This window comes from Dipodomys ordii, unplaced genomic scaffold (genome assembly GCF_000151885.1).
Source record: "Dipodomys ordii isolate 6190 unplaced genomic scaffold, Dord_2.0 Scaffold199, whole genome shotgun sequence".
Classification (NCBI taxonomy): Eukaryota; Metazoa; Chordata; class Mammalia; order Rodentia; family Heteromyidae; genus Dipodomys; species Dipodomys ordii.
Window position 1 is genome coordinate 1338018 of NW_012267415.1, and position 27143 is coordinate 1365160.

At 34.0% G+C, this 27143-nt stretch overlaps 1 protein-coding gene across 3 annotated transcripts in view; it reads left to right on the forward strand.

Moving 5' to 3' along the window:
* Positions 1-27143, forward strand: part of Robo1 (roundabout, axon guidance receptor, homolog 1 (Drosophila)) — an 829689-nt gene that overhangs the window by 726616 nt on the left and 75930 nt on the right. For 2 of the 3 annotated variants that reach the window (XM_013034896.1, XM_013034897.1), the window contains exons 7-9: positions 17665-17673; positions 22806-22930; positions 26366-26537. In XM_013034896.1, coding sequence (XP_012890350.1) covers positions 17665-17673; positions 22806-22930; positions 26366-26537 — 306 coding nt within the window. The remainder of the gene's footprint in view (positions 1-17664; positions 17674-22805; positions 22931-26365; positions 26538-27143) is intronic. The other variant, XM_013034895.1, reaches the window with a different exon arrangement.

Consider the following 27143-nt stretch of genomic DNA (forward strand, 5'->3'; position numbering starts at 1 on the left):
GTTCCATGTGCTGCTGAGAAAAACGTGTATTCTGATGCTGCTGGGTGAAATGTTCGGTAGATGTCTGTTAAGTAGGCAGAATTTCTTAAGCTTATCTGAAGTTTCTTGTTAATATGCAGATTGTCCAGCCTACATCCTGAGAATGAAATTCCACAGATCTAGGAGAGAGCAAAAGAAATATGAACCTATGTTTCTTTTTACACAGAAGTTGAGAAGAATAAATTTATTAATGTATATTATAATTATTTGGGAATAGAAACTCAAAAGATCACATTTACATTCTATAGTCTGATATTGTTATGGAAAATGTTCAGCAGAGGTATTTGACTTTGATTCTGATTCCATTATTTAGAGTACGTCAGCCTGTTACTCTATAAACCAGGGCATTTCCCTATAGTTCATAGGCTATAAGTTATCCATGAGTAAATGGTCCCAAAATCTACATGATGGGCTTAGTCATTTGGAAACTTCATTAAAGTACTCTAAGAGGTACATGAAACAGGAGGTCAGTTGCTGCTACATGAAGGTAGTCTATGCAGCCTGGGAATCTATACCACATACAAATTGGGTACCATGTTTGTTGGATTCCTTCTGTAGTAGTAAATATTAAAGCTAAATCGCAACTTTGAAACATATAAAAATATTGACTAGTAATTATAGACGATTTTCTTTTGAGAAGAAAGGCAAATTTTAATAAAATCTGATGATATTGAGTTTTAGACTATTATCTCCTTCTTTGCCTCTACAAATATTTTGTCCATAGAAAGAATATTTTCATTCCTTTAGTGGGCATATCAATTTTGATGTGTCATTAAACTCATTTTCAGAATGTGACTCAAAATCTTTTCTAATGTGACATGTTGAAGAACAATTAATGTTACATGATTAGTACATGGGAAAATAGTCCTTTTTGGAATAATTAGAACATAAAAATATTTCTGCTTAATTCTAATTTACCCAGAAAATACAGTTAAGTTGATAGCATACTCCATCGCTTTTGGGACTTAGAGGAGATTCATTGTTTATATATTTAAGTTATGATGTGTTTTATTTATATTTCATGTGTGTCTACACCTCTGCTTCCACTCAAATGTCTTACATCTGCATTCCTCCACAAAATATTTCTTCATGACCATAAAATACAAATATAAAATCCAAATATCTTTTCAATACAATGTCTCCCACAACCATGTTATCTCAATGATATATTTGAGATTTAATGTCTCAATGTGACAAGTGTTAAATTGCTGGCTCTAATTTGGTGGGAAAGAATTATTTTCTGATCTTGTGTTTTACGTTGCATAATAACCCCATAATTTACTGAAAAGATTTATTGTGTTATTTATAACAGCTTTAGAGGTAGCAACATACCAATAAAATATAAAATCTAACCAGAAAAACAAAATAGAGGTACAGAGACAGCTTGTTGAGTTTTATATGCTGTCATTGAAACTATTCACATTCTGCCTCCCCATTCTATTTGAGACCAGTTACATGTTTTTCTTTCTTATATATACATATATGTATATGTATATTTATATTTTTATATATCCTAATCTAAACCCAGTAGGTATTTGTTAGATGCTTGTCAAATAGTCCCTGAGGTCTCCTTGGAAGCAAATGAATATCTATCTATATAAGTGAGTTTGGTTTTCTTTCAGGACTAATTCTTAGGTCATTTTAACAAAAGTGCTTTCTTTCTTTGGTTCAACATAGGCTTTTGGATAAGCATGGTACATTCTAAATACTTAAAAAAAAAACGTTCCTGCTTACTATATTACCCATAAAAAACCCTATGAACAAACTTACAAATAATTAGTTTACAATGTCTATCATGTTGATGACTCTTATTTTGTTTTGTTTCTGAGGAGGACTATCCCCAAAGAAAGATAGAAGATAAAGTCATAGACAATTTAAACTTTGATTTCTCCCATTTCCAATTTCTCCTTTGGCCTCAAAGACTTCTTACCACTCTTTGCCTTAGCTATCCCAGGGCAGACTAGAGAGCATTATTAATCTTTCCGCCCTCTTTGTTCCTTCACAGATAAAGCGGCTCTTATTACTGTCACAATTTTATTTCCAAAGTTAATCTGTGACTCTCTCACCAAAACGATCATGTTCCCATCACTGAGTCCCATCGCTCACAGGAAATGAATCTGAATACAGACTTCCACACACCAGCCATTTCCCAAGCAATCACCTTTTATCTCCCAGAACTGAGCCATTAGGAAACTCTAATCCCATTTTTGTTCATTTCTCTTACAATAGGAACTAAAAGACATTTAGTCCTCCTGTTTCCCTGGAGGTCTGCATGCTGTCACTCAGACACAGGAAGCTAACCTTTGCAATCTGAGTTCGCACCCCACTACACTCCTCACTGGCCTTCCCACAGGAACCACTTTCTCTTTGATGTTCAAGAAATGGTTGTTTTCTGCCCTTTCTGAAGGTGCCAAACATTCCCAAACCTGGTGAAGCTCTCTTATCAGAGGAAAGGAATTCTCTGAAATCTCAGCTCTTTTCTTATAAGTGCCTGTCCATTTTTCTGCCCTTGATCTGAAATCACTCCATTCTCACAACTCATCATCTGTTATTTTAACTCTAAAAAAAATGTGGTATAAATTATCCTACTACCTCTTCAAATTTATTGCTGACATATAATAGGAATGTTAAAATGAATCATCAAAAGGATGCACATTCTCTTCCATTCTGTAGCCTTGTTTGTCTTATGTTTCTCATAAGTATTTATGCTAACTCTTATCATGAAGCACCAAAGCATTTCCTCATTAGGCTGACTAGCCAGAGACAGCTGCTGGAAGGCTGAGCCTTAAAATGTGAGTTTAACATGAATGAGGGAGACACAATAGAAAGGGGAAAAAAAGCCCAAGTTGTCTTTTGGCTAAATTAATTGCTCTTAATTGGATGTTTCCTAGAGCTTCTTCCCTTGCTGCTAGTGAACTGTTTGCTTCCAACAAGAATCTATTCTGAAGTGTCTCAGGTGCCACAGACTATGATTGACCCCTCTTAGTGTCCCAGTGATCTAAAAATGGAAGAGTCATTACAATTTTCAGTAAAACAAGAAGCAAATGTCAGAGGTTTCTGAGAGTGTTTGTTTCCCCTTATAAAGGCTGTATTAATCTATAAAATACAATTTTATGCAGTGAGAATAAAAACAGTTTGAGCATCCAAAGTTGAATTTCTCTTATTATCCATTTCAGTTATCAAAGCAGTGTAGAGATACACCCAGAACAAAGTTTGAAGAGGCCATTCATCATTATTTCTTTTCTAATAGTCCATGTCTCACACTCTGTCAGTTAGTATAAAACCGGATTTTCCTTAGCCTTTAAATATTTCTGTGTTCTTCCTACTTTTCCCTTCTCTTTCTGTTTCTCTTTCCCTTGCTCCAGTTCAGGACTTCCTCCCCACTCTCTGCCCCTCTGTGAAATTGATCATCTCTAATTAGTTTCTTTGCTTTTATTGATCTTAGAGTATCCATGACCAAGGACAGATTAATTTACCCATAATTTACCCATAATACACATCTAGTTATACTAGTTCCTTCCTTAAAACTTTGCCATATTCCCAAGTCTCCTATCCAAATTACATACTAGCCTTCTCTACTGCTTTATGGAAATAATAGATTATATACTTTTTCTGGCATGAACCATTATGTTGACTTTGTGTGATATTTGCCCCTTGGTATGAAATACTTCCTCTCCCCAACTGCCTCATTTCTACCTTTTAGGAATTCCTATCCTTAGAATCAGCTCAAGTAAGCATTTTCCAACATGATTCTCAGCTCTCTCTCACCATGGGTCTTGCATCTCCCATTCACATTTCTGTTGGATGCTATGACTCAACTTATCACATGTCAGTTTCTTTCCAGCTTGAGTGTCCTCACTGCACACATTGCTTCCTTTGCCTTTTTAGCCTTGTTGCTTTCTGTAGTATTTACATTACTGTTTATTCAGGGTACTCAATTGAGTATCATTAGATTATAGATGCAATATATGTTGGCTCAAATGATTAGGAGAGTGAGGAAATCCCACGTCTGGTATCTGAAAGCTAGAGAACCAGGGAAGCAAGAAGTATCATCCCCAGTCCAAGGCCAAAAGGCATGAGAATCTGTAATTCTCATGTCTGAGGGTAGGAGAAACAAATCTACCAGGTATAGGAGAGAGAAATTTGTATTTCTTCTACCTTTACCCTTTATAGACTCTCTGAATTTGGTGCTGTTTTCCCACATTGATGTTGGCAAATGTTCTTTACTCAGTGGTCTATGTCAAATGCTAAGTAAACTCTTTTGGGAACATTGTCTAGACACACCTGGTGATCTAGGTAACCGTTAACCAAGGCAAGTTGACACATGAAATTAACCATCGCAGCATTCTGGCACTCTTCCAACATTTTCATTGTAAATGAATTAAGTGCCAGGTGTTATCAGGGCAAGCCACCTAAAGTTTCAGTGGTCTATCAGTTTAAACATGTAGATGTAAAGATAAAATAATTATCATTGCACTGATGGGATTGTAAACTAAGAATTACTAAAATAAAGAGGAACCAGTTGTCAATTAAGAAGTGCTTGTGGAGGGCGATGGTGGCTCACCCCTGTAATCCTAGCTACTCAGGAGGCTGAGATCTGAGGATCACGGTTCAAAGCCAGCCCAGGCAGAAAAGTCCCTGAGACTCTTATCTCCAAGAAACCACTAGAAAACTGAAGTGGCACTGTGGCTCAAGCAATAGAGTGCTCGCCTTGAACTGAAGAGCACAAGGACAGCGTCCAAGCCCAGAGTTCAAGCCCCATGACTGACAAAAAAATTGAGAGAGAGAAGTGCTTGTGCAAAAGTGATTGTTGTTGTTATGCTTATTTTTTCTCATCTGCTTTGACCACAATATAACTATAATGCATCAGATTCCATTAATCTTTATTCTCTCTTCAGACATCTTGGAACTGATTGGAGTTTGATCATTGACTTTCTTTTCTTCAATAAGAATTGTTTGTTAACCTCTTAATCTATCTTAATCTATCTTTGAAAATTGAAGTGTTTTAGGCAGCCATCTTTGTATTCCCACTGTCATTAGGAAGCAGTCATTAAGGCAGAATCAAATAACAGTCCTTTGATACAAACACTCTGGATCTGAGCACTGAGTATGCAAGTAATTGAATGCCCAGATTCTGCAGTAAGAAATGGGAGCTGTGAAGATTCATGAGCTGACAAATATGAAATGCATAGCATGTTCTGTCAATATTTAATTTATTATGGCAGATTGTGCCTTCCATGTGCAGAGTTAAAATTTCATCTGCCTTTAGAGTCATTAGTAACCTATCAAGGGCTCTATAAAGATATTAAGGTATGATTCATGTGTGTAGCCCCTGAAATTTTTTCTATAGACATACCATAAAGACATTTCAGTAGATAGAAAATAATGATTTAAGCCACATTAAGTAAGTGAAATATAATCCCAAAGAACTAATACCTTCAAATTAACAAATTACTATTTTGATTAAACAAATCGATACTTAACATGATTCCCCATTGATATTTTACATAATTTAGTATCCCTTTTGGTTTTGTTGTTCATCGCTGCTTCATTTTCTGGCAAAATGAATGATATTGAATTCTTTGGTCACTACATGATTATAATCCATACAGTAGAAAGATGGAAGGATTATAGATAGAAATAGTCATTTGGTGATTCGTGTTTGTAATTCTTCATCCAAGAGAGACAAAAAGTGGAATGACAGGGGCTGGGAAGATGGCTCAGTGGTAGAGTGCTTGCCTTGCATGCCTGAGGCCCTGGGTTCGATTCCTCAGCACCACATAAGCAAAAAAAGAAAAAAGCTGGAAGTGGTGCTTTGGCTCAAGTGGTAGAGTGCTCGCCTTGAGCTGAAGAGCTGAGGGACAGCACCCAGGCCCAGAGTTCAGGCCCCACGACCGGACCCCCCCAAAAAATGTGGAATGACAGAAAACTTTGTGAGGCCCTATCTCAAGAATAACCAGCAAAAACAATGTCTGGTGTCATATCATGCAGAGTGCCAGATAAACGGACCAAGATGATCAATTGCAAAGCCTTGAGTTCAAACCCCAGTACTGCCAGAAAAAAAAAAGGCAAAGATATTAAATATGTAGGTATCCTTCTGTTTCTGCACATTTAAAAGGAAAATGTATACTGAGCTTACACAGACTATTTTTCTTCTCATGACTTTCTAGTAATAATGTATAACAACTACTTACCTAGGTTTTACATTATATTAATTATCATGTGTAATCCAGAAATGAATGAAATTATAGGGGAAATCATGCCCTTCCTATATGCCTATGCTACTCTACTTCCATAAAATAGTTGAAGTCCTTAGTGAATACTGAGGGGACAACTAAAATTTAGAAAGATGGTCTCTGACATGGATTCAATAAAGTTTAGTCCCTAAAATGGGATCAGAAGACACAATCTATTTTCTATCATGTGTGATAAGAGCATCGAAAATATCGATACATAATTTTACATAATATGGCATGCTATGTGTTCATGTAGTGCTAGGGCTATAACTGAAGGTCTGGATACTGTCCCTGAGCTTTTATGCTCAAGGCTAGTGCTTTACCATTTGAGCCACTGCCCTACGTCTAGCATCTAGCATCTCCATGAGATTAGAGTCTCATGGCCTCTCCTACCTAAGTAATCTTCAAACCATGATCCTCAGATCTCAGTCTTCTGAATAACTAGGTGCAAGCCACTAGCATCCAAGAACAAGTGGCTCCTTACAAACAGATCACTAGATAATGATTTCATAACAAAAATTAAAATGTTGAGTCAATTTTTAGCTAGTTCTGTAAAAATAAAATGATAGACCTTACTCTACCCTTATTTACTTCGAGTATTAAGAGATAAACTTTTAGAGAGAACTTGAATTTAAAACAAGCTTTGGATGAATAAGACTATTTTGTTAATGTGTAGTTTCCTTATAGAGTACAGTACTATGTTGGAGATTATATAAACACAGAAGGTCTTCATGTAGGAGCCATATGACTTTTAGGAGTTTGTATGATATCTGTGTATTTTTTAAGTAATAAGAGGAAAAGACTAAGCCTTTCAGTTCTGAATCTCCTTTCTTTGATATAGACTTCATTTAAATCATTTGTTGGAACAGTTTCCTTAAATTGCTGATTTCAGAAAAGCTGAAAGTATAATAGTGTATTGTTTCTGACCATTAGCATGGTCATTTGAGTCAAAGCCAAAACTAATAGTGTCAAGGGGCCTTTTTGCAGGTTCAAGTTAGAGTCACTATAATCTAAGATCCTGGTTAAAAACTGTGACTTCGCCAACATGTCGATGAACCAGACATTAGGAGATATACAATCTTGCTATGTGTGATGTGTTAGCTGGACTGGGAAAAGGTTTGGGAGATGCTTCTTCATGACTTATTGCAGCTATCCACAGAGGCCCAGGAAGGTGTATAGTGCTGAGGTAGCAAAGGCTTCAGAGGCTCAACTTGGTTTCTGTATATGGCTACTCTTAATGCTGAATTCAAGAGTCTGGTTGAAAATGTCATCCTTAGAGGATTTGGTATGCTTTTCTTTCTTTCTTTCTCTTTTTTCTTTCTGTCTTTCTCTTTTCTTCTCTTTCCTTCTTTCTTTCTCTTTTATTTCTTTCCTTCCTTCCTTCCTTTCCTCCTCCTCCTCCTCCTACTTATTCTCCTCTGCATTCTTCTAATCTTTATTTTGTAGTTTAAATAATGATCTGATGGTTCAACTGAAGTGTAGCCAAGCTGTCAAGGAAGAAGTTTGTAATTTTAAGAGAGAAACTTCTGGGCCAGGTACCAGTGGCTCATACCTGTAATCCTAGCTACTCAGGAGGCTGAGATCTGAGCATCTTGGTTCACAGCCAGCCCAGGCTGGAAAATCTGTGAGATTCTTATCTCTAAATAACCACCAGAAAACTGGAAGTGGTGCTGTGTCTCAGGGACAGCACTTAGGCCCAGAGTTCAAGCCCCATGACCAACCCCCCCCCCCGCCAAAAAAATAAAAAACAAGAAAGAAAGGAAACAAAAAAGAAATCTTCCCCAAAAGTCAGTAAGTTATATAAACTTTCAAAGAATCAATATGGCTACCTGATATTTTTTTTAAATATTGTAAAGGTGATGAACAGTTACAAAAGCAAAGTAATGAGTACATTTCTTTTTAAATACTGTTACTTTCTGCCTCATTTTTCCTGCTTACCTTTCCCTACTCCACTTTCCCCAGTCATTTGCAACATAGTGCCAAGTGAATATCATTGTTGTTAGTTCATCTGTTTTCCTGCTGTTTCTGTGATTCCCTTTCCCTTCCACTGATCAGGTAAGCTTATATACAAGACAAAGGGTACAGAAAACTAAAACAGAAAGAAATATAGAAATAACTACGTAGAAGCCTTGCACCTGTGGCTCACGACTATAATGCTACCTACTCAGGAGGCTGAGATCTGAGGATCATGGTTGAAAGCCAGCCTGGGCAGGAAAGTCCATGAGACTCTTACCTCCAATAAACCACTAGAAAAAAAAAAACTGGAAGTGGCGCTGTAGCTCAAGCAGTAGAGCGCTCAGTTTGAGCTGAAGAGCTGAGGGATAGTGTCTAAGCCCAGAGTTCAAGCCCCATGACCGACAAAAAAAAAAAGAAAAAAAAAGAACTCCATAGAGGACTTAAAAAGAACTTCTTATATCCAATCCTTGGAGTTCATTTTGATATGCTTCATTACATATGGTCCTATGTACTTAGCCATAGGACTATTTTTATCCCCTGATAAAATTGTCATAGACATATTCTACATATTACAAATGAAGGAAAGCATGCAACCTATATTTCTTTGGGCCTGGTTGCTTCACTTAATACATTTTTTCCAGGTTTTTCTATTTCCTTACAAATGGGACAATATCATACCTTTTTGTGGAAGCACAGAACTTTATAGTGTATATATAATCCATATCTAAACTATGGTAAATAATTTTGCAGTGAACATGGTTGTGCTGGTAGCTTTAGTATTGCCTTGTTTGTGATCATTTGGGTAAATGGCCCAGAGTGGGATTGCTGGGTCATAGGATAGCTATATATTTAATCTAATCTTTGATAAGGGATCCAAAAAAACCAAAAAACAAACAGGATGAAAGAAAAAAAAAGCCTCTTCAACAAATGGTGCTGGCAGAATTGGCTAAACACATGCAGAAAACTAAAGTTAGATCCTTATATATCACCCTGCACCAGAATCAATTCCAAGTAGACCATAAGACCTCAAGTAAAAGCATATACCCTGAACATATTACAGGAAAGAGTAGGAGAAAAACTAGGGGTCCTTAGTACAGGTTGAAATTTCCTTAGTAAAGATCCAGAAACAAAACAAATCAAAAAGGTTGAATACATGAAATTACATTAAACTGCAGAGCTTCTGCATGGCAAAGGACGTAGCTAGGAAGATAAGTGATTTGCTTTTGAGTGGTAGAAGTTAAAACCCCAATCAGTCATTTATTTATTTAAGAAGTGTATGGCTTATAAGAACAGCTTCTCATTGCCAACCCTTTCAGTCTTCTGATCCTTGTTTTGTTGTTGTTGTTTTCTTGTTTCTTTGTGTGCATTTAAAAAATGTCCTTTGGTTTGATTGAGATCAGAAAAATGTGGCCTATTTTTATTTGCTACTTTATTTAAAAAGGAAAACTGAAAAAAAGGACTTATTGTAACTTGAAGCAATGACCACTTTAACCCTTATGGCAACAGAAGAGGTGACATTCTCATAGATTTCTTTCATTCACAGCCACAAAAGGTTTGAGATATGCTTTCAATCATTTCAAATAATGAGATATAAATTTTAAATATTAATCAAAGGGAAAAGTACCTTGTTAAGGAATTTGAAATGTCCCTAATGCAATGATAGCATGTGTGTCAGAAAAAAATACTTGAAGAAATTAGTAGCGGAGGCAGGTACAAGAAATAATTGATAATGCTGTGACAAGTAATTACACAGCACCATGATGGTAAAGAGCATATCATGAGCCTTTCATTATGCTTTCAGCCTGATTTGTGATTTATTTATCTACACAGCATTGGATAAGGTTTAGTTGGAGCCCAGTAATATAAATATATAATGGAGCCACTGTCTTAAGCAACCAACATTTTCACATAAAGGTGTCATCTTTGAAATTTGTAATTGAGTTGTCCAGATCTATAAAATGTGAATAACTCATACTGAGAAAGAAATTGAGAAAATAAATTACTTTTTTTCTGTAAGCATTGACAGATAACTCATTTTAAAATGTTAGAATGCTTAATAAAATCTTACAGTTTTAAGACTTATGATTGTTTTGTGAGATTATGTATCATTTAATGTATAAATGAAACCTAAATTAATTCACATTGAGATATAATATTTTATGAGGCACTGTTGTGGCATAAATTGAGATTCTTCAATTCTTGACTGAGAGTGATCATAAAGAGATATTTGTAGGATACCAAGACTACCTTTTTTTTTTTCCTATAAGGAATTTTGGATGAAAAAATACATAAAATAATTCAAACTTTGACTTTAATGCATCCATTTATATTATTTTTTTAGTTGATAATATCTAAAATATTTTGCTAGATATACACAGCATTAATATACTGAGAAGTGTTTCTTGTAGATTTGATTAATCATTCCACACATTCCTTTCATCTAATTAGCATTAACAGAGGAGGTAAACTTAGCAATTATATAGCATTTGGTGGCCTTTGAGCTTTATTTCAGTAACTTAAAAACTATGATATAATCATTATTTCCAGTTTTTAGATGAATACCATTTAAATTGAGAAGGAACATGTTGAAATATTGTACCTAAAGTTTGCAAAGCTGATTAAAATACCATGAGCATTTTAATTGGTTTTAAAACTATTCTTCTCATGATTTGATAAATAATATGCTCATATAAACACACCTTTATAAAGTACAAAAGTAAGTCTAAGAGAAAAATATATCTGAATAATTTCTTTTTAACAGATTTACAAAGGTAGGAAAATCCATAAATGGTTGTTACAATTAGGTTTAGGACATTTATTTTGTATGGTTGAAGTTATTAGGAAACAAGTTAGAGGATTGTCCAATTAAATCTGATAGATGGGCTATTTTACAACAATGCTTTCTAAAAGTTACTCCTGTGGTTGGCAGGGTGGTCATTTCAAAGAAAACTTTTTAAATTATTGGTAAAGAGATACATTGTTTCATGTTTTCTTCTTAACCTTTTTTCACTCAAAAGTACATATTATCACCAAATATAATTAGTATTTAGTTCAGGCTTGATTCACATTTCTTGAGAGTAAGTGTTAAGTCGTAAGATTATATTATGGGTGAAAGCTTACAAATCATTTTCTTTGTCCCTGTTATACAAAGACATACCTTTATACTGAATAGCAGATTTTCTTCATATCTATTTGATTTCTTGTGTGTATGTATTGACATTTTCAGTGACTGTCTTACATGATTATATCTCATTGCTTTCTCCAGGTAGAATTGTCTGTTTTTAGATTGTTACTATGAATAAAACATAAAGTACTGGTTATTTTTTCCACTCCAACTTTTTCACATGCATGATATTCACTTGTATATGAGTAGAATGTATCTATGATTACCTAATATAGTAATGCATACATTGTACACTCAGTTATTTCTTACTAAAAGACATATAATCTAAGTCAAAAAACAACAATATTACATTAATGTTTAACTTTGTTGCCAGATAAACTCACTGCCCCTTAGTCCTACCTCCAGCCCTTTTGGCTTTAGTTTACTTCTTTTTTTAGATAGGGTCTCATGTGTTTGCCTCGGAGCCAAAATTGAATTAAGATTCTCCTACATACATATCAGAGGAGATTGCTGTGTGGTTGCCTTTGAATCTGGATTACTTGGTGGATAAAGGCAAAGTAAAGACATGTTTTGGAGAACAAAGGAAGGAGCATTTTTATTGTTAGCCTAAGATCTAAGATGTGTTGGGCTTTGTGCAAGGAATTATACATAAATTAGGGTGGGAACATTGTATTGTCTGCTCAGTTTGAAATTAAATAAATAATCTGCATTAAGACTCCTCACGTCTGACACCATTCACCCTTTCTCCCTTTGTTTTGAAGAGCTGTTTTGTGCCTGGTACAAGGTCTAGGCAACTCTGAGTTCTTGCCCACAAGAAGCCAGTAATTCCTCCTCTTCCCACCCCACTCTGCTTTAGTGCTGACAACTGAAATTATCTCCACAACTATTGTTCTACAGAATGTTGTGAAATATCTGAGTGGAGGCGAAAAGTTCATAGTATTTTACGTATCCATTAAACATATTCAGAGATGTTCCTTTTATTCTGTCTATTTTTATGTCTGTAAAGTTGAAAGGCATAATGACAGGCTTTTATGTTAGACTCAATCTTTCTCCCCAAAAAAGAAATTATACTAAGTATTAAAATACCTGAAGAGTTTTAATTGTTAGTGATATCATCATTCATGACTGTCTATGTAATTTCTCTGCCATACCAGTCACTGGGCTTCCTGACTTCACATTTAGAAAGCTTCACCTCCTGAAAAATCTGAGTATTCCTCTGTTTAAAAAAAAAAAGTGTTTCTTCAAAAAAACAAAACCTATAGTTAATTACTCTTCATATTCTTCTGGAATGTGATATTTACAACACTAGTCTTGCAGAATTATTAATTGAAACTTACTAATCACTATGTAGAGGAGAATTTTTTTAAGTCACATTGGTTCAAGGATGACTTAGAAATAAGCTCTTAATAATACAGAGTAAGATGTATTAATTAGCAGAACTTCAAAGTCAAGATAATTTTATTTGTAGTAAGTTCAAGAAAGCTCCTTTTTAGTAGGATAATCTTAGCACAGATAAATTTGTTTAACTAGGAAATCTTCTATTGAGTCATACCAGGAATTTAGCATGCTACAATTATTTTAGATCCAAAACAGTGGCAGTCTTCTGCCATTGCATTTTAAAGTAATTACTAACAAAAGTAAGACTTTCAATTCTGTATTTGTTGTAAGACAACTCAAATATATTTTCTATTATGATCCAAATATCGAAATCTCAAATATTGTGAAAATATCAATATCTTAATCACCATGTGATAATGTATGCAAATATTTTAATATTTTTGAATTTTCTGGTGTTTTCTAAATGGACCCTAGAAACCATATGTATAAGATCTTTTATCAATTTACAGTGATATTATCTGAAAAGGATATTTTTGAGAACTTTTCTTCTAGTAACATGTGCACTAGATCCATATAATATCTGAAGCCTCCTATCAGGGCTGAACCATGGTATCTCTTGTGCTGATGACAGGCTATGTTATTAAGAATCATAGCACAAAAGACACTGTAAGACACAACTTTCTCATCCCTTTTCCAGGCAAGATGTATTTGTATTGGTGTGGCCAAATGGAAATAAATCCCATTTTGAAGACCTCTAGAGACATCACAGTTGGCAACCAATTCACGGTTCACTGGCCTTTACTGTTAACGGCTCCTTTTCTATACTTTGCCTATGTTGTTCACACTATTATTTCAGCCCATTATCTTCTTCTCTCCTGCTCTAAGTGGTTGTCACAATTGGCTGGCCTCTGTTTATTAGACCTAACCTGAAGATTTCTTAAGTATCTGCTTACCTTACTTGTTTTCTTTGGGTACGTAAAGTCTTTTCCCCCAGCTTTTGTATACTTTTTTCAGACCTTTGTCATCTTTCTGACTCATGTCTTCGTAAATGTGACAAGAACATGGAACAAATCTAAGGTATCTTGTCTTTCTCCTTAATATTCTTCCTACTTCCCCCTCACTCCTTCTCTGTTTTCCTTCTTTCCTTACATTTTCCTCTTAGACTTAAATCTTATTTATACCTGAAGATTATTGTCTGAGCAATGTAAACTTTTACATAATAATTCCATAACATGGAGCCCTTTGATATCACATTAAACAAGGAGTCTTTTAAGTGATTGTACATGTATGTGTGTGTGTGTGTGTGTGTGTGTGTGTATGTGTGTGTGGAGACAGAAAGAAAGGAAAATAGCACACATTGTTTTCAAACTGTTTAAACAGTTATTTATTAAAAGCTATGTGTCCATTATATATTTTTCTGTCTCCTAAGGTTTTCCAGTAGCTATCCTTTTCTTTTAAACCAAAAGACATGGCTGGAGATATCATTCTAATGATAGAGATTCTGTTAGCCAGGAACAAAATCTTCTCTTCCCCAGTAATGCCACTAAAAGGTGGGGGGAAAGATGGACTCAACAGGCATGAATAAATGTTGCCATTATAGAATTAAAACATGTTTTATGAATATATAGTATGTATTTCAGACAAGGCAATACTCCCTCTTACCTCAAATAAGATAGTCTTCATGAAAACGTATGCCCCATATTCAAACTCAGCCTCCTGCAGAGTTCTTCAGTTCTTTACACTTTCTTTTTTTTAAAATAAGGTTTCTAATTGTGAAAATACTGTACAGAGGGGTTACAGTTACATGAGCAAGGTAAGGAGTACATTTCTTATCAAGCATTGTTGCCTCTTCCTTTGTTTTTCTTCTACCATCCATTCCCTCCCACTTCCTCAACTACACCCACCTCCCCACCTAAATTGTAAAGTCCGTTTTTCGACATAGCCTCTTGTACATCTCATTGTTGCAATATGTCAACCTGTATCCCTATTTAAACAATTTGTTTTTTCCCTTCTCCTCCCCAAATTATACCAACATCAAATACAGTGAAAACAGGGGTTATACCATGGGGGAGGGACATAGAAAGCAACAAAGAAATCACATGGTACCTTATAAATACTTTAGAAACAATAGCAGGGAAAAAAAACCACTTGTGCCCTTATCTTGGGGTTCACTTCGCTTAACATCATCTTAAAACCTATCTAATTTAATAAAAGTTGAAACTGTCACTGAAGAAATGAAATCATGTAGCTATTTTTTAAAATGACAGAAAATATGTTTACTTTTTTAAAATTACTTTTTCAAAAATTACTTTCATTTCATAGCTGTTTTATAAAATTTTTAATCATTTCAAATGACAAATGATTACAATTCTGAGACCCTTAGGTGTTTAGATTGCTTTTATTTCAAAAAATTAATAAATAAAGATGCTTTCAATCAGCCTTAAGTTTACTTTGTTATCACCTGTTAGATTTTGTGTGTTTTTAAGACCATAGCTGAATATCCTTCACAATCTTTACTATTCTGAGTTCTTTCAAAACAAATGAAATGAAATCTATGTTTGTCATACGGTATGTCTCTTTTGGAACCCAGTACTCAATGTGAAAATTTGTTCAGAGACCTGACTGAGTCAAAAGCCCTAGAAGGCAGCCTTTTGGTTAGCCCTGAGTGGCCTTGAGAAAGTTATCTATCAATTGCAGAAGAATAAGTTTAGACTATGTGGTTCTCAGGGCTCTTCCAGCACCAACATTTTATAGTTTTATGGTTTTATTAGAGCTAGAGACAGACAGGCCTGTCCTGTTTATTAGCAGGAAGGGAGTTGGGATAGAGTTGCTGTGAGCCTTTAAAGCAGAAAGCAAGTCGAGAATAGATAGAGGCTGAGAAGCCCCCTATAAGCCTGGAACTTGAGACTGCTTTCTTTGTTTCTTTTTGGCATACTAATGGGTCAATAAATGCTCACTCTCTATTTTAGAGAGCAAGAGAAAATTTCTGCAAAAAATATTTTATACTATGTTCTTAAGTATAGACAAAGATAATAATATCTGTGCTTTGGGTAAAATGATTTTTGTAATCATTGGCTTTTGTCTCTATTGAAACTAAAAAAAAATAAAGGAAGGTTAAACTGAAAAGATGGGTTTTCATCTATATAACAGGGATTGTTTCTTCATAGTACTAGTACTACCATGTACTAGTTAAATCATCACTGAAGATAGTCTTTTCAACAACTTCCGATATTGTAGACGTTTGTAAAGCAATTATAAAATATTTTCCAATTATTTGTCATTAATATAAAAATGAACATAAAGTTCTTACATTCAGTCTAAATAAGAAGATTCTAACATTATGGCTTGATTGCTATTAAAACTTATAAGAAAGAAAGGGACATTTGGCATTTTAAAGGATTGGCTTTCTAGTAACTATCTTATTTTTAATATATTGTAATTTTTGACTTATTTAAAACAATTCCAAATTAGAAAATCACTTAAGAGTTATGTATTTGGAGTCTTAATGGTATTACTTCAATGAGATCAAGTTTTTTTACTTAGATTAATCCAAAAAGCAATTTACATACATGTCTTATTGTTTCAAAGGAAAAACAGTAGGCACAGTTTGTCAGATTCTCTCTGTAGTTTCAGAATATCTTCTCATTTAAGAGAAACCAGTATTTTACTCTTTTTTAAATAATTTTATTGTTACTATTAAGCTTTACAGAGGAGTTATCATGAGACATCAGTTTGAGGTAGAAAGAAATATAGCAATGCCTCTTTAATTCTGGTGTTTGGGTTATAGATTTATTTTTTTGACTTTGTAATATGAGTGAATGAAAGATTAGGCTTAATTTTTTTCTTTTAAAGGGAAAATAATTATTTCACACTTTAAAAGCAATATTTGAGTTAAATATATGTCATGAATTACCTTAAAATTTTGCCTTGCTGGCAAAAATCTGCAAGATAATACTTGTTTCTCTTTTATAGCTATCTGACATCACAACAATTCTTGACATTTGTTTAAAGTGTAGGAATATGTACTTAGTCTAATTAATTTTGATTTGGTGAGAGATATGAGAGTTTTTGAGTGATATATATTGTGGGGTTTTACTATGTTGGTATGTTGTTATTAAAAACGTTGCAATTGATAGTTATGTCCTTTATTTCTAAAATTGGGAAACAAAATGATTATTTTCAGGCATTTTATATGTGTATTATGCTTTGAATATTGAGATACCTCAGTGTTGCAGCATTGATATTAATGTCATTTACAATGGATAGAACTATAAAATTTGTCTCTTCTAATTTATTCATATTTTCTGCACATTTACATTAAAACATGCAAGAATCACTTTTCAGTCATTTGCTTACTCAACTTATGATGATAGAGTAGCAAAGATATCTGGTGCTTGTCAGAAATGTAAATTCTCACACCATACTCTTGGCCTATAGATTCATAATGTGTATTTTGAGCAGACTTTGAGGGCTTGTGTATATAATGATTCACATGTTAAAAGTATGTTTAATGAAATATCATTAACAATGTGACACCCCTACAATTAATATGATGATGGAGTTACAGGATTTAATATTCTTCATCTTTAAAAGTGCTCAAACTTTCTTTGTAGGTTTAAGCAGCTAAGATTTATAGTGTGTTTACATTTATTACATGTACAGTAACCTCGCCTGTCCTGTGGTAGCCAAATGTAAAGTTTTATAATTTTCTAGCTATTATGCCTTATGGCTCTGCTATTTAATCATAGCAGTGACTTGAAAATTCATTTCCCCCCAAATTATTCATGACTGTATTTCAAATGCTAACAAATTAATTCATAGATAGTATAAACAATGTATCTAAAATATTAGCTTTTTTAACCTTATATTAAAATAAGGATCATTGTTAAGTCAAATCTTGTTACTTTTTCTTTTTCATTTTCTGTTTCTTTATTTTTATTTATTCCATGTTTTCTTTTTTCTTTGTTTTAGTTGGGTCTGGTAAGTTGACATTTTATTGGCCATCTTCTAATCACCGTGTCACTGTGGCTGGAACTTCTCTTCCCCTTTCCATCCATACCCTTCCATGTCCTCAACCAATCAGCCTCCATGTTTCACTTGTCATTGGCCACAGACAGACTGCACAGAATAAAGTCTGCAGGAACTATGGGTAACTGTGACAAAGAGTAAAGGTAATGGGGTTGCTAACTTTATATATTTTCAAGTCATGTATTATCTGCGTCTTTTAATTCTTCACTCCTGAAATAAATGATAAAATGAGGCCTAGGACTGCATCTTAGTTAAATGATATTTCAATGTATGTCTTCTAAGAGCAATATATATATATATATATATATATATATATACACATATACACATATAATATACACACAATTTGGCTTTTTTCTCTTCAACTTTGGTCATAAATCCTTGTCTGTCTTTTTGTGTACTGGTAGTTCAATAATAGTCATTAAAAGTCTTGTTGAATGAAGCTTTCACATGAAGCTTTTTGTCACTCATTTTCATTTCTCTGTGTTTGACTCATTTCATTTTATGTATGAAATACTACATGGTATATTAAAACTTTATTAAAATCCATTTTGGCAAGCATTTTCTCCTGTACAATTGAAGAGCAATCAGGTTTCTATGCACATACATAGAGGAAAATGCATTTATTAATTCTATATGGTTGTAAGAACACCCTTTTAAATGAGTTTTATATGAATGTGCTATTATGCTAAAAGGTGTGCTAGAAGAAAATTTTCACCCTAAATAGTATCTCTCCCTATTTTTAAGCTAAAAAGATTTACAAATAATACTATAGTATCATCTCATATTAATTCAGATAGAATGGGTTGTTCAACAATCTTGACATAAATAACCAGGTATGTAGCTTCCTATAGTGATATCATAAATAAAAAAACTAGATAAAGCTTTAAAATTAAATAATAAAGACTGTAAATAATAGGATGAAAATGGAGTTGAAAGTTTACATAATATATGACACATCAAAATTAAAATACTGGCAAAAGTGAATTAAAGGACTATAAATTAAATGGAAATGTATTTACAATATACATGCAAAGTGGATAAAATGTGAACATATCAACAGTTCTTTAGGGCTAGGCTGTGTGGCTAAGCTTTAATCCAGCTACTCAAGAAAGTAAGGATTATAAGGTTGGAAGGATTGCAGAATACGGACAGCAAAAATTAGCAAGACACTCCAAGTCAACAGACAAGCATGATGTGATGTTACACATCTGTATTCTCACAAATACACAAGGCAGACGTAGGAGATTCACAGCCCAATGCTGGCCAGGCAAAAATACAAGACCCTATCTGAAAAATAACTAAAAACAAAAAGTGGCTCATCCTATAGAGTACCTACCTAGCAAGTAGCTACCTACCTAAGCTGAAACCCCAGTACAGCAAAAATAATAATAATAACAAAAACAACAACAAAAATTCTTAGAAATTGAAAACACATGAGCATATTATTCAAGAAATTCAGGATATCAATAATGAAGTAATATTAAGAGAAAAATCTATTCTTGGTTTGAATATGTGAATGCATATTGTTTTGAAATTTAGGAGAAAAAAGCAGTCTGAATTAGTGAAAATATAATTTTCCAACATATATTTTGAGCACAATTAACTATACTTTTGGATTTTGTATATTTTGTACATTTTCATATGCTGTAATTTTACTTCTAGAAAATAATCATAAACATAACTGAGGGAACGATAATTCTAGCACTGTCTTTAATAGTGAAAATTAGGAAAATCTAAATTTGTAGGACTGACTTTTGGCTCAAAGCCTCATGAATGCTGAGAAAAATCAAAATTTCAAACAGTAGAAATTGAATGAATTAGGACTGGGAATGTGGTTCAGTGATAGAGTACTTGACTAGCATGCATGAATCCCTGAGCTCACTTCCTCAGTACCACATTAAACAGAAAAAGCCAAAAGTAGCACTGTGGTTCAAGTGGTAGAGTGCTGGCCTTGAACAGAAAAAACTCAGGAACAGTGCCCAGGCCCTGAGTTCAAGCCTCAGGACTAGAAAGAAAAAAGAATAAATAATTTAATTTTATATTGGCCATTAGACAACTAGTAGAATGATATTTTAGCCAGGTACTTTTGGATTATGTAAGTAATCCTAGCTACTCAGAGGGCTAAGCTCTATGAATTAGAATTCAAAACCAGCCCAAACTAAAAAGTTTAGGAGACTTATCTGCAATTATACAAAAATATAAAAGTAGAGCTATGACTTAAGTAGTAAAGAGCCAGCCAGACTTGAGCAAAAACATGAAGTGAAAAGGTAAGGCCCTGAGTTCAAAACCCAGTACCAGCACAATAAATAAATAAATAAAGCATTATTTTAATACAATATTTTAAAATAGTATGATTCCATTCTGAAATACAGGTGGCTTTTCCTTTTGGTCATATTTTCTACATGTTCCACAATTAACATATATGTCACTGGCATTTTTTAATTAGGCCAAGTTTAAGTGTTGTGCTCTTCAAAAAAATCCAATATATCACCACAAATATCAAATAAGTGAATGTGACAAATGATCTTCACAATATAAGATATGTGATGATGACAAATTGATACTGAGAAAAATATTTAGTGCATTTTATTACCTTAGAAATAAAATCTGTAGCCATTTTTTAGTGAAATAAGGTTTCACTATATGGCCCAGACTAGCCTGAGACCACTGATCCAAGTGATCTTCTGTCTTCAGCTTCCGAAGTAGCTAGAACTACAGATGTGTGCCAACATTCAAGTCAGGAGAAGATTTTCCAAAGTGTTCTTTCTAAGACCTATCTTGTATCTGATGTCACTGTTGATGTTGGCCTGTGCATATGCCTAAAAAATATAATAAATTCATTTCCAGACAAATATCCTGTGTGGAAGGATTGCTTCAGGATAAATGTAGTTAGCATAAGGGTTTGTATTCCTTGTTCCCAAATAACTCTTTGAGGCTTGAAGAGTCCTGGCATTTTATAAAAGAAACGGTCTGGCATACATTCTTAGACATGCTCCTGAGATTTAAGCAAGAGACCACCCGAGGTTTTTACTTGACTAAGTGGTTTGAACATTTATACTTTCCTGCTCACATTCCCTTAGTATTGGAAAGTCCTGTTCTCCCACTCATCTAATTAATCATGTGCTTTCCTTGCATTGAAAGAAACCAAACTCTAGTCTGACTTTAGTTTCTTATTCAGTCGGTCTTTTCACTTTCTAGACTGATTTCTGCGTCAATGATTCCATTCCTTGACTTGGAGCAGAGATGCTGTATAGTTCTTTCTGGAGGAAAATCTCCAGGCTATGTTTTACATGCCTATTATGATATCTGGGTAATCATAACGTTTGCTAAATTCATGAGTAAACCACTCAATTGCAATCACAGGATTTTAAAAAAATTATAAGCTGGGACTTCAGTGTTTCCAAATTGAACATAAACTAGGTTTCCTAACTTCATATTTTCTTCCCTGTAAGTTAGAGGACATTTGAAAGCATTTGACCTGATTTTTGACATCTCCTATAATTTTCTAGTCAAATGGTATAATTTTGACTAAACCTTAGTTCTTAAATAAAATAACAGCAGAGAAGAAAGTACACTAACTTAGAATCTAAGATATTTAATTATTTTTTGTAGTTTTGCCAGCATGTAATTAGAGAAAAATCATTTTCTGATTGTGTTAATGTTTTAAAGAATATATATATGATTAGCATATTTATTAAATAGGCTTTTATGTCCTTTTATAACTTAGTTATTCAGATACTCAGAATACAGGACATGAGCAATTTTTGTAAATGTATACAATTTTATTTATTATACAAGTTATACTATACACACAGGTATCTTAACCAGGTATCTTTCTGTTAACTAGCTTTACTAGAAAAAAATGGTATGCTTATTGACAGGATAGTGACGTGGAGATGATCTGAATGTAATTTTTTAATTCCTATTTACTTTACAGAGTTGTCTTAAGCAAGTGACATAAATAACTGAGAGTACTTTTCGGGAAAGGGTTAGAAATAATGGAAGTGTCTTAAAAAGTGGATTAGAAGAGCCCTTTCCTACACAAACTGTCAAATGTCTAGCTTGAAATGTCTCTTCACTTCAGTTGGAAGTGAGACAAGACAGAAATAATTAGGTGTTTCAGACAGGTGATAAGGAACACATTTGAAAAGTGAAAACAGTAGGTAAAAAGACTAACTTTCAGTGCACATTTTTCCAGGGAAATAATCAGCCCCCAAGTAAGTATACACATACACATACACACAAACACACACACAAACACACACATACACACACACACACACACACACACACACACATACCCACACAACCACACATACCCTAAGCCAATATCCCTCCCCATTTTGGCTCCATCAGCAAAGTCATCTAATGTTATCAGCTGCCTCTAAGCCCACTGTAACTGACACAATTTTATGACTTTCTGTTTACTGCTGGGTGAAGTGGCCATTTATGTCTGGATAAATCAAACAGTTTGGGCAAAGCTGGCAATATTTATAATGTCAGGAGAAGCAGATGTTTCAAATTTGCCCTCATTTCCATATATATTCTGTTTGAACATGCCCTTGTCTATGTAAATGAAGGAGCCTGGTGAATCAGTATTGCTTTAAATTCACTTGTATTCAAGTAATGGGACTGGAGGTTTTTAAATGGTTGTCATTTGCATGGTCGTATTTCAAGGAGCTTTTGAGTTAAATTAAGGTAATTTTAGGACCTGTCTGCATTAGGAGGTCCTTGTGTGTATGATTAAAGTTCATTCACCTTTAAGCAGTTCTAAATGAGAAAAGATAATATTTATTCATACAATTTTAGATATATTTTGAGTGTAAGGGGTCAAATTGTAGTTCAAGAATTCTTTAAAATATGAGGGTTAATCCTAGAAGGTCAAGTAATGAGAAATCTTCACAGTGTAGCTCTATTTTATTCTATAAATATACACTTAATTTAACTTCAAATGAAGGCTGAGAATTGGTGCATGATTACAACTGTACATAACGTGGGATAAAACAAAGGCAGCAACTGGAATATCTGAGGACCATAACGACCTGATTTTGATTCAGTGTAATTTGATTCATTTCCTTTAGAACCTCCACATTTTGTTGTGAAACCACGAGACCAGGTGGTGGCCTTGGGACGAACTGTGACTTTCCAATGTGAAGCAACTGGCAATCCTCAGCCAGCTATATTTTGGCGGAGAGAGGGAAGTCAGGTAAAAATCATTCTTTTCTGATTTTTTTTTCAAGCAGCACACATCAGTGCCACATCTAAGAAAAGAATAGTAACAACCCATTAAGAAAATCAAGAAATCTAAAGGCACTCAAAAGTTCCAGCTTCAGAGAAGACAAATATCTCGGTTTTAATCTTCAGAAACGATTTTCTCTGACTCGTTTTGGTATACAGGATTGTATAAGAAAGTTTATCCTTTTATTATATCATTGTCACTTTCATCAAAACTAATTCATATTAACTGAAATCTCTTCTCAACATATTTTAATCATCATTTCTATCATTAATAGTTCTAGAGTTAGACAATTACTTCCTTTCATGTATTTAAAATATTATAATTCAGTGTGATTTTGATAACGCAAGGTCTGAAGTAGCTTTTGAATTCTCAAATTATATCCAACTCTGTTAAATTTTTCTTTTTCAGCAATGTTATATTAAATATAATGCAGTATATTCCATTCTTTAAAAAAATCTATATAACTGTGTGCCAGTAGTTCACACCTATAATCCTAGTTACTCAGGAAGCTAGATCTGAGGATCATGGTTCAAAGCCAGCCCAGGCAGGAAAGTCCGTGAGACTCTTATCTTCAATCAACCACTCAGAAAACCAGAAGTGGCACAGTGGCTCAAGTGGTAGAGCGCTAGCCTTGAGCTGAAGAACTGAGGCACAGCGCCCAGTCCCAGAGTTCAAGCCCCACAACCAACAACAAAAATAAATAAATAAAAATTTTATATAATTGCCATTTGCCATTAAATTCTGTTCTCTAAACATTTTGCCAGTTCCTCTTTACACCTAAACCAGAATATAGCGCTCTGTATTTGTTAAATTCTATGGGACTTCAGTTGAATAAACAAAAAGTTTTAAACTAGTTTAAAATGTCTTTTTTATCTCTTATCTTAGGATTGTTCTTCTTCTATGAAGGAGAATAATTACCTTTACAATACAATTATTCTTGACCTCATTTTATATTTGCCTGACTCGGTCTTGAGTGTTTCATGGTTTTGCTTTGAAAGCAGTTTCATCAAGAGCCAACACGGGGCCTGAGGCTCACACCTGTAATCATAGCTACTCAAGAGGCTGAGATCTGAGGATCATGATTCAAAGCCAGCCTGGGCAGAAAAGTCGATGAGACTCTTATCTCAAATGAACTACTCAGAAAAGCCAGTTGTTGCTTCTGTGACTCAATTGGTAGAACAATAGCCTTGCTGGGCACAAAGAGGCTCAGAGACAATGCTCAAGCTCTGAGTTCAAACCCAAGGACCAGGAAAAAAAAATGTTAGCAAAACCATCAATTCAATTCTGTTTTTAGTGTAGTTAACTGTCAATTTGACTAACTTAAATCCATTGTCATTTCAGTTCTAACATATTGGCAGTATTATATTTTATTGTGCCTCACTGAAGAAAATTTGCTAAAACTAAATTAAAGATAAAAGAAACAAGAATATTTTACTAAAACAAGAATATTAGAAGTGAATTATGGAAGAATTCTTTTTTTATTGTGAAAATACTGTACAGAGGGGTTACAATTACATGGGCAAGATAATGAGTACATTTCTTATCAAGCATTATTGCCTCCTCCTTTGTTTCCCTTTTCCATCCCTTCCCATCCTCCCTCCACCCCCCCACCCAACCCTCCCCCCCACCAAAGTTGTAAAGTTCCTTTTTCCACATAACGACTGTACATCTCATTGTTACAATGGGTCCACCTGTATCCCTATTTAAACGATTTGTTTTTTCCCTTCCCCTCCACAAATTATACCGACATCAAATACAGTGAAAGCAGGGGTTTATACCATGGAGGAGGGCTATACAAAGCAACAAAGAAATAATCTTATAAATGTGTTAGAAACAATCACCTGAAAGAATAAAAAAACATTTGAATACATATCTTAGGGTTCATTTCCCTAATGTCAACTTATCTGACCTTTTCTGCTTGACTCAGACATAGACTAGTTATTGCAAATAAGGGAAACCATGGGACCTACATTTCTTTGGGCCTGGCTTACTTCACTTAATATAATTTTTCCAAGTCTTTCAATTTCCTAACAAATGGGGCAATGTCATTCTTTCTGATGGAAGCATAGAATTCCCTTGTGTATATATACCACATTTTATGGAGGTTCCTCAAAAGACTCCACATAGAGCTCTCCTATGACCCAGCAATCCCTCTTTTGGGCATTTACCCAAATGATCACAAACAAGACCATACAAAAGCTACCAGCACAACTATGTTTATTGCAGCATTATTTACCATAGCTAAGATATGGAATCAATCCAGATGTCCCTCAGTAGATGAATGGAAGAATTCTGTATAACAAGAATAGTAAACAATTAAAATTATTTCCTAATATACCTAAACTCAGATTTCCTAAATTATTCCTAAATAAGTAATTTAAATTCTAGATCAGTCCTCAGTTTATTTATTCATTTATTTTTGTGTATGGCTTAAACTCTTGGCTTGGGCACTGTCCCTCAGCTCTTCAGCTCAAGGCACCACTTGAACCACAGTGCCAATTCTGGTTTTCTGGTAGTTAATTGGAGATAAGAGTCTCCAAGCTAGCTTTCAACCGTTATCCTCAGATCTCAGCCTCCTGAGTAGTTTGGATTATAGGTATAAGCCACCTGTGCCCAGCTCTCAGTAAATTTTGTTTGCTAGTTTGGGCTTAACACTTTTTCACTGAACATATATCCATGGAGGTCTAGCTAAACCTTGTATTTATGCTAATGATATGTGCTGCAAATCACCAAAATGAAACAACTCTATTTAAGAGGCAGATCAGTATTCTTTATTTCATGACACACAATGGCATTGTGCAGTATTTCACATGATCCTCTAAGCTCCAACAATCAGGATATTTTTATTCAATTCAATCTGAGATTTTTCAAAAAAAAAGCCTATAGGTATTCTCACCTTTTATGAGGAAAAACAAATATATCCCTCTAAATTGATGGGTAAATGTTCCTGAATATTTGTAATGGATTGCCAGCAGAGATGCTTATTCTGGTGCCACAGTGACATCCTTGAACTTAATTTATCAAAATGATTTATATTTTAATTTGGCAACACTAGTAGCCATAAGCATATTGAGCATGCATTTTGTCATGATTTTCTTAAGCATGTAAATTTTGTACTCTAATAATTATAACATAATATATTACTGAGATTGATATAATTATAGGACCTCATTAAAGTTTGAACATTATCTTCTGTGTGCCTAATATATATTTTTATATGAACATACCTGTATGTGTAGTTGACAATGGAAGATACTTAGTTTACTTTTGTTTGTATATTTGTGTGTGTGCATGAATGTATTTTTACACATTTATTTTTAAATGCATTTTTAGCTCTGCCAAAATACTGTAACCTAGCCCTTAACCTATTCTTCTTCCTTCCTCCCAAATTTTGGGTTTTAGAACCTTCTCTTCTCATACCAGCCCCCACAGTCTTCCAGTCGATTTTCAGTGTCCCAGACTGGGGACCTCACCATTACTAATGTCCAGAGATCAGATGTCGGGTATTACATCTGCCAGACTCTAAATGTTGCTGGAAGCATCATCACGAAAGCATATCTGGAAGTGACTGACGGTAATGTATAAAAATTTGGTTCAAATTATCCACATTTCTTAGGACTAAGATTGCCAGAAGATGTTATTTGTCTCAAATTTTCATATTCTTCCTTATAGTTATTTTGTATACTAAGGGGAATATTGCTAAGTCAAAAATTATTACTTTAATGCAACATTTCTATAAATTTCTAAGATCATTCAGGTTTACACTATCGTGGCAACTACATAAAGTAAACTTTATAGTGAATTTAGTGCATATCTCTATATAGGAATGTTTATCATGTTTTGGAAATGTGATGCGTGTTAAAATGTATTTTAGTTTAAATTATCATTTATTCTCTTGCTTCTAAATTATATATGGCAAGATTATTTGGTCATAAATTCAGTGACAACTCACAACCCATGTGAATAAGTGTACTTTTCTAAATAATCTGATTTAATATTTTTTATAAATGCCTCTAAACATTATCACTTAATACAAATAGAAATATATTGTAGAGACATGATAATATCATCACTTAATACCAAGTATATTGTAGGTGGACATTCACTATGGAGATCAAGAATGTAATGACAACACAATTTGGGAAGATGCAAGAGAAGAAAAAGTTGTATATACACAGAT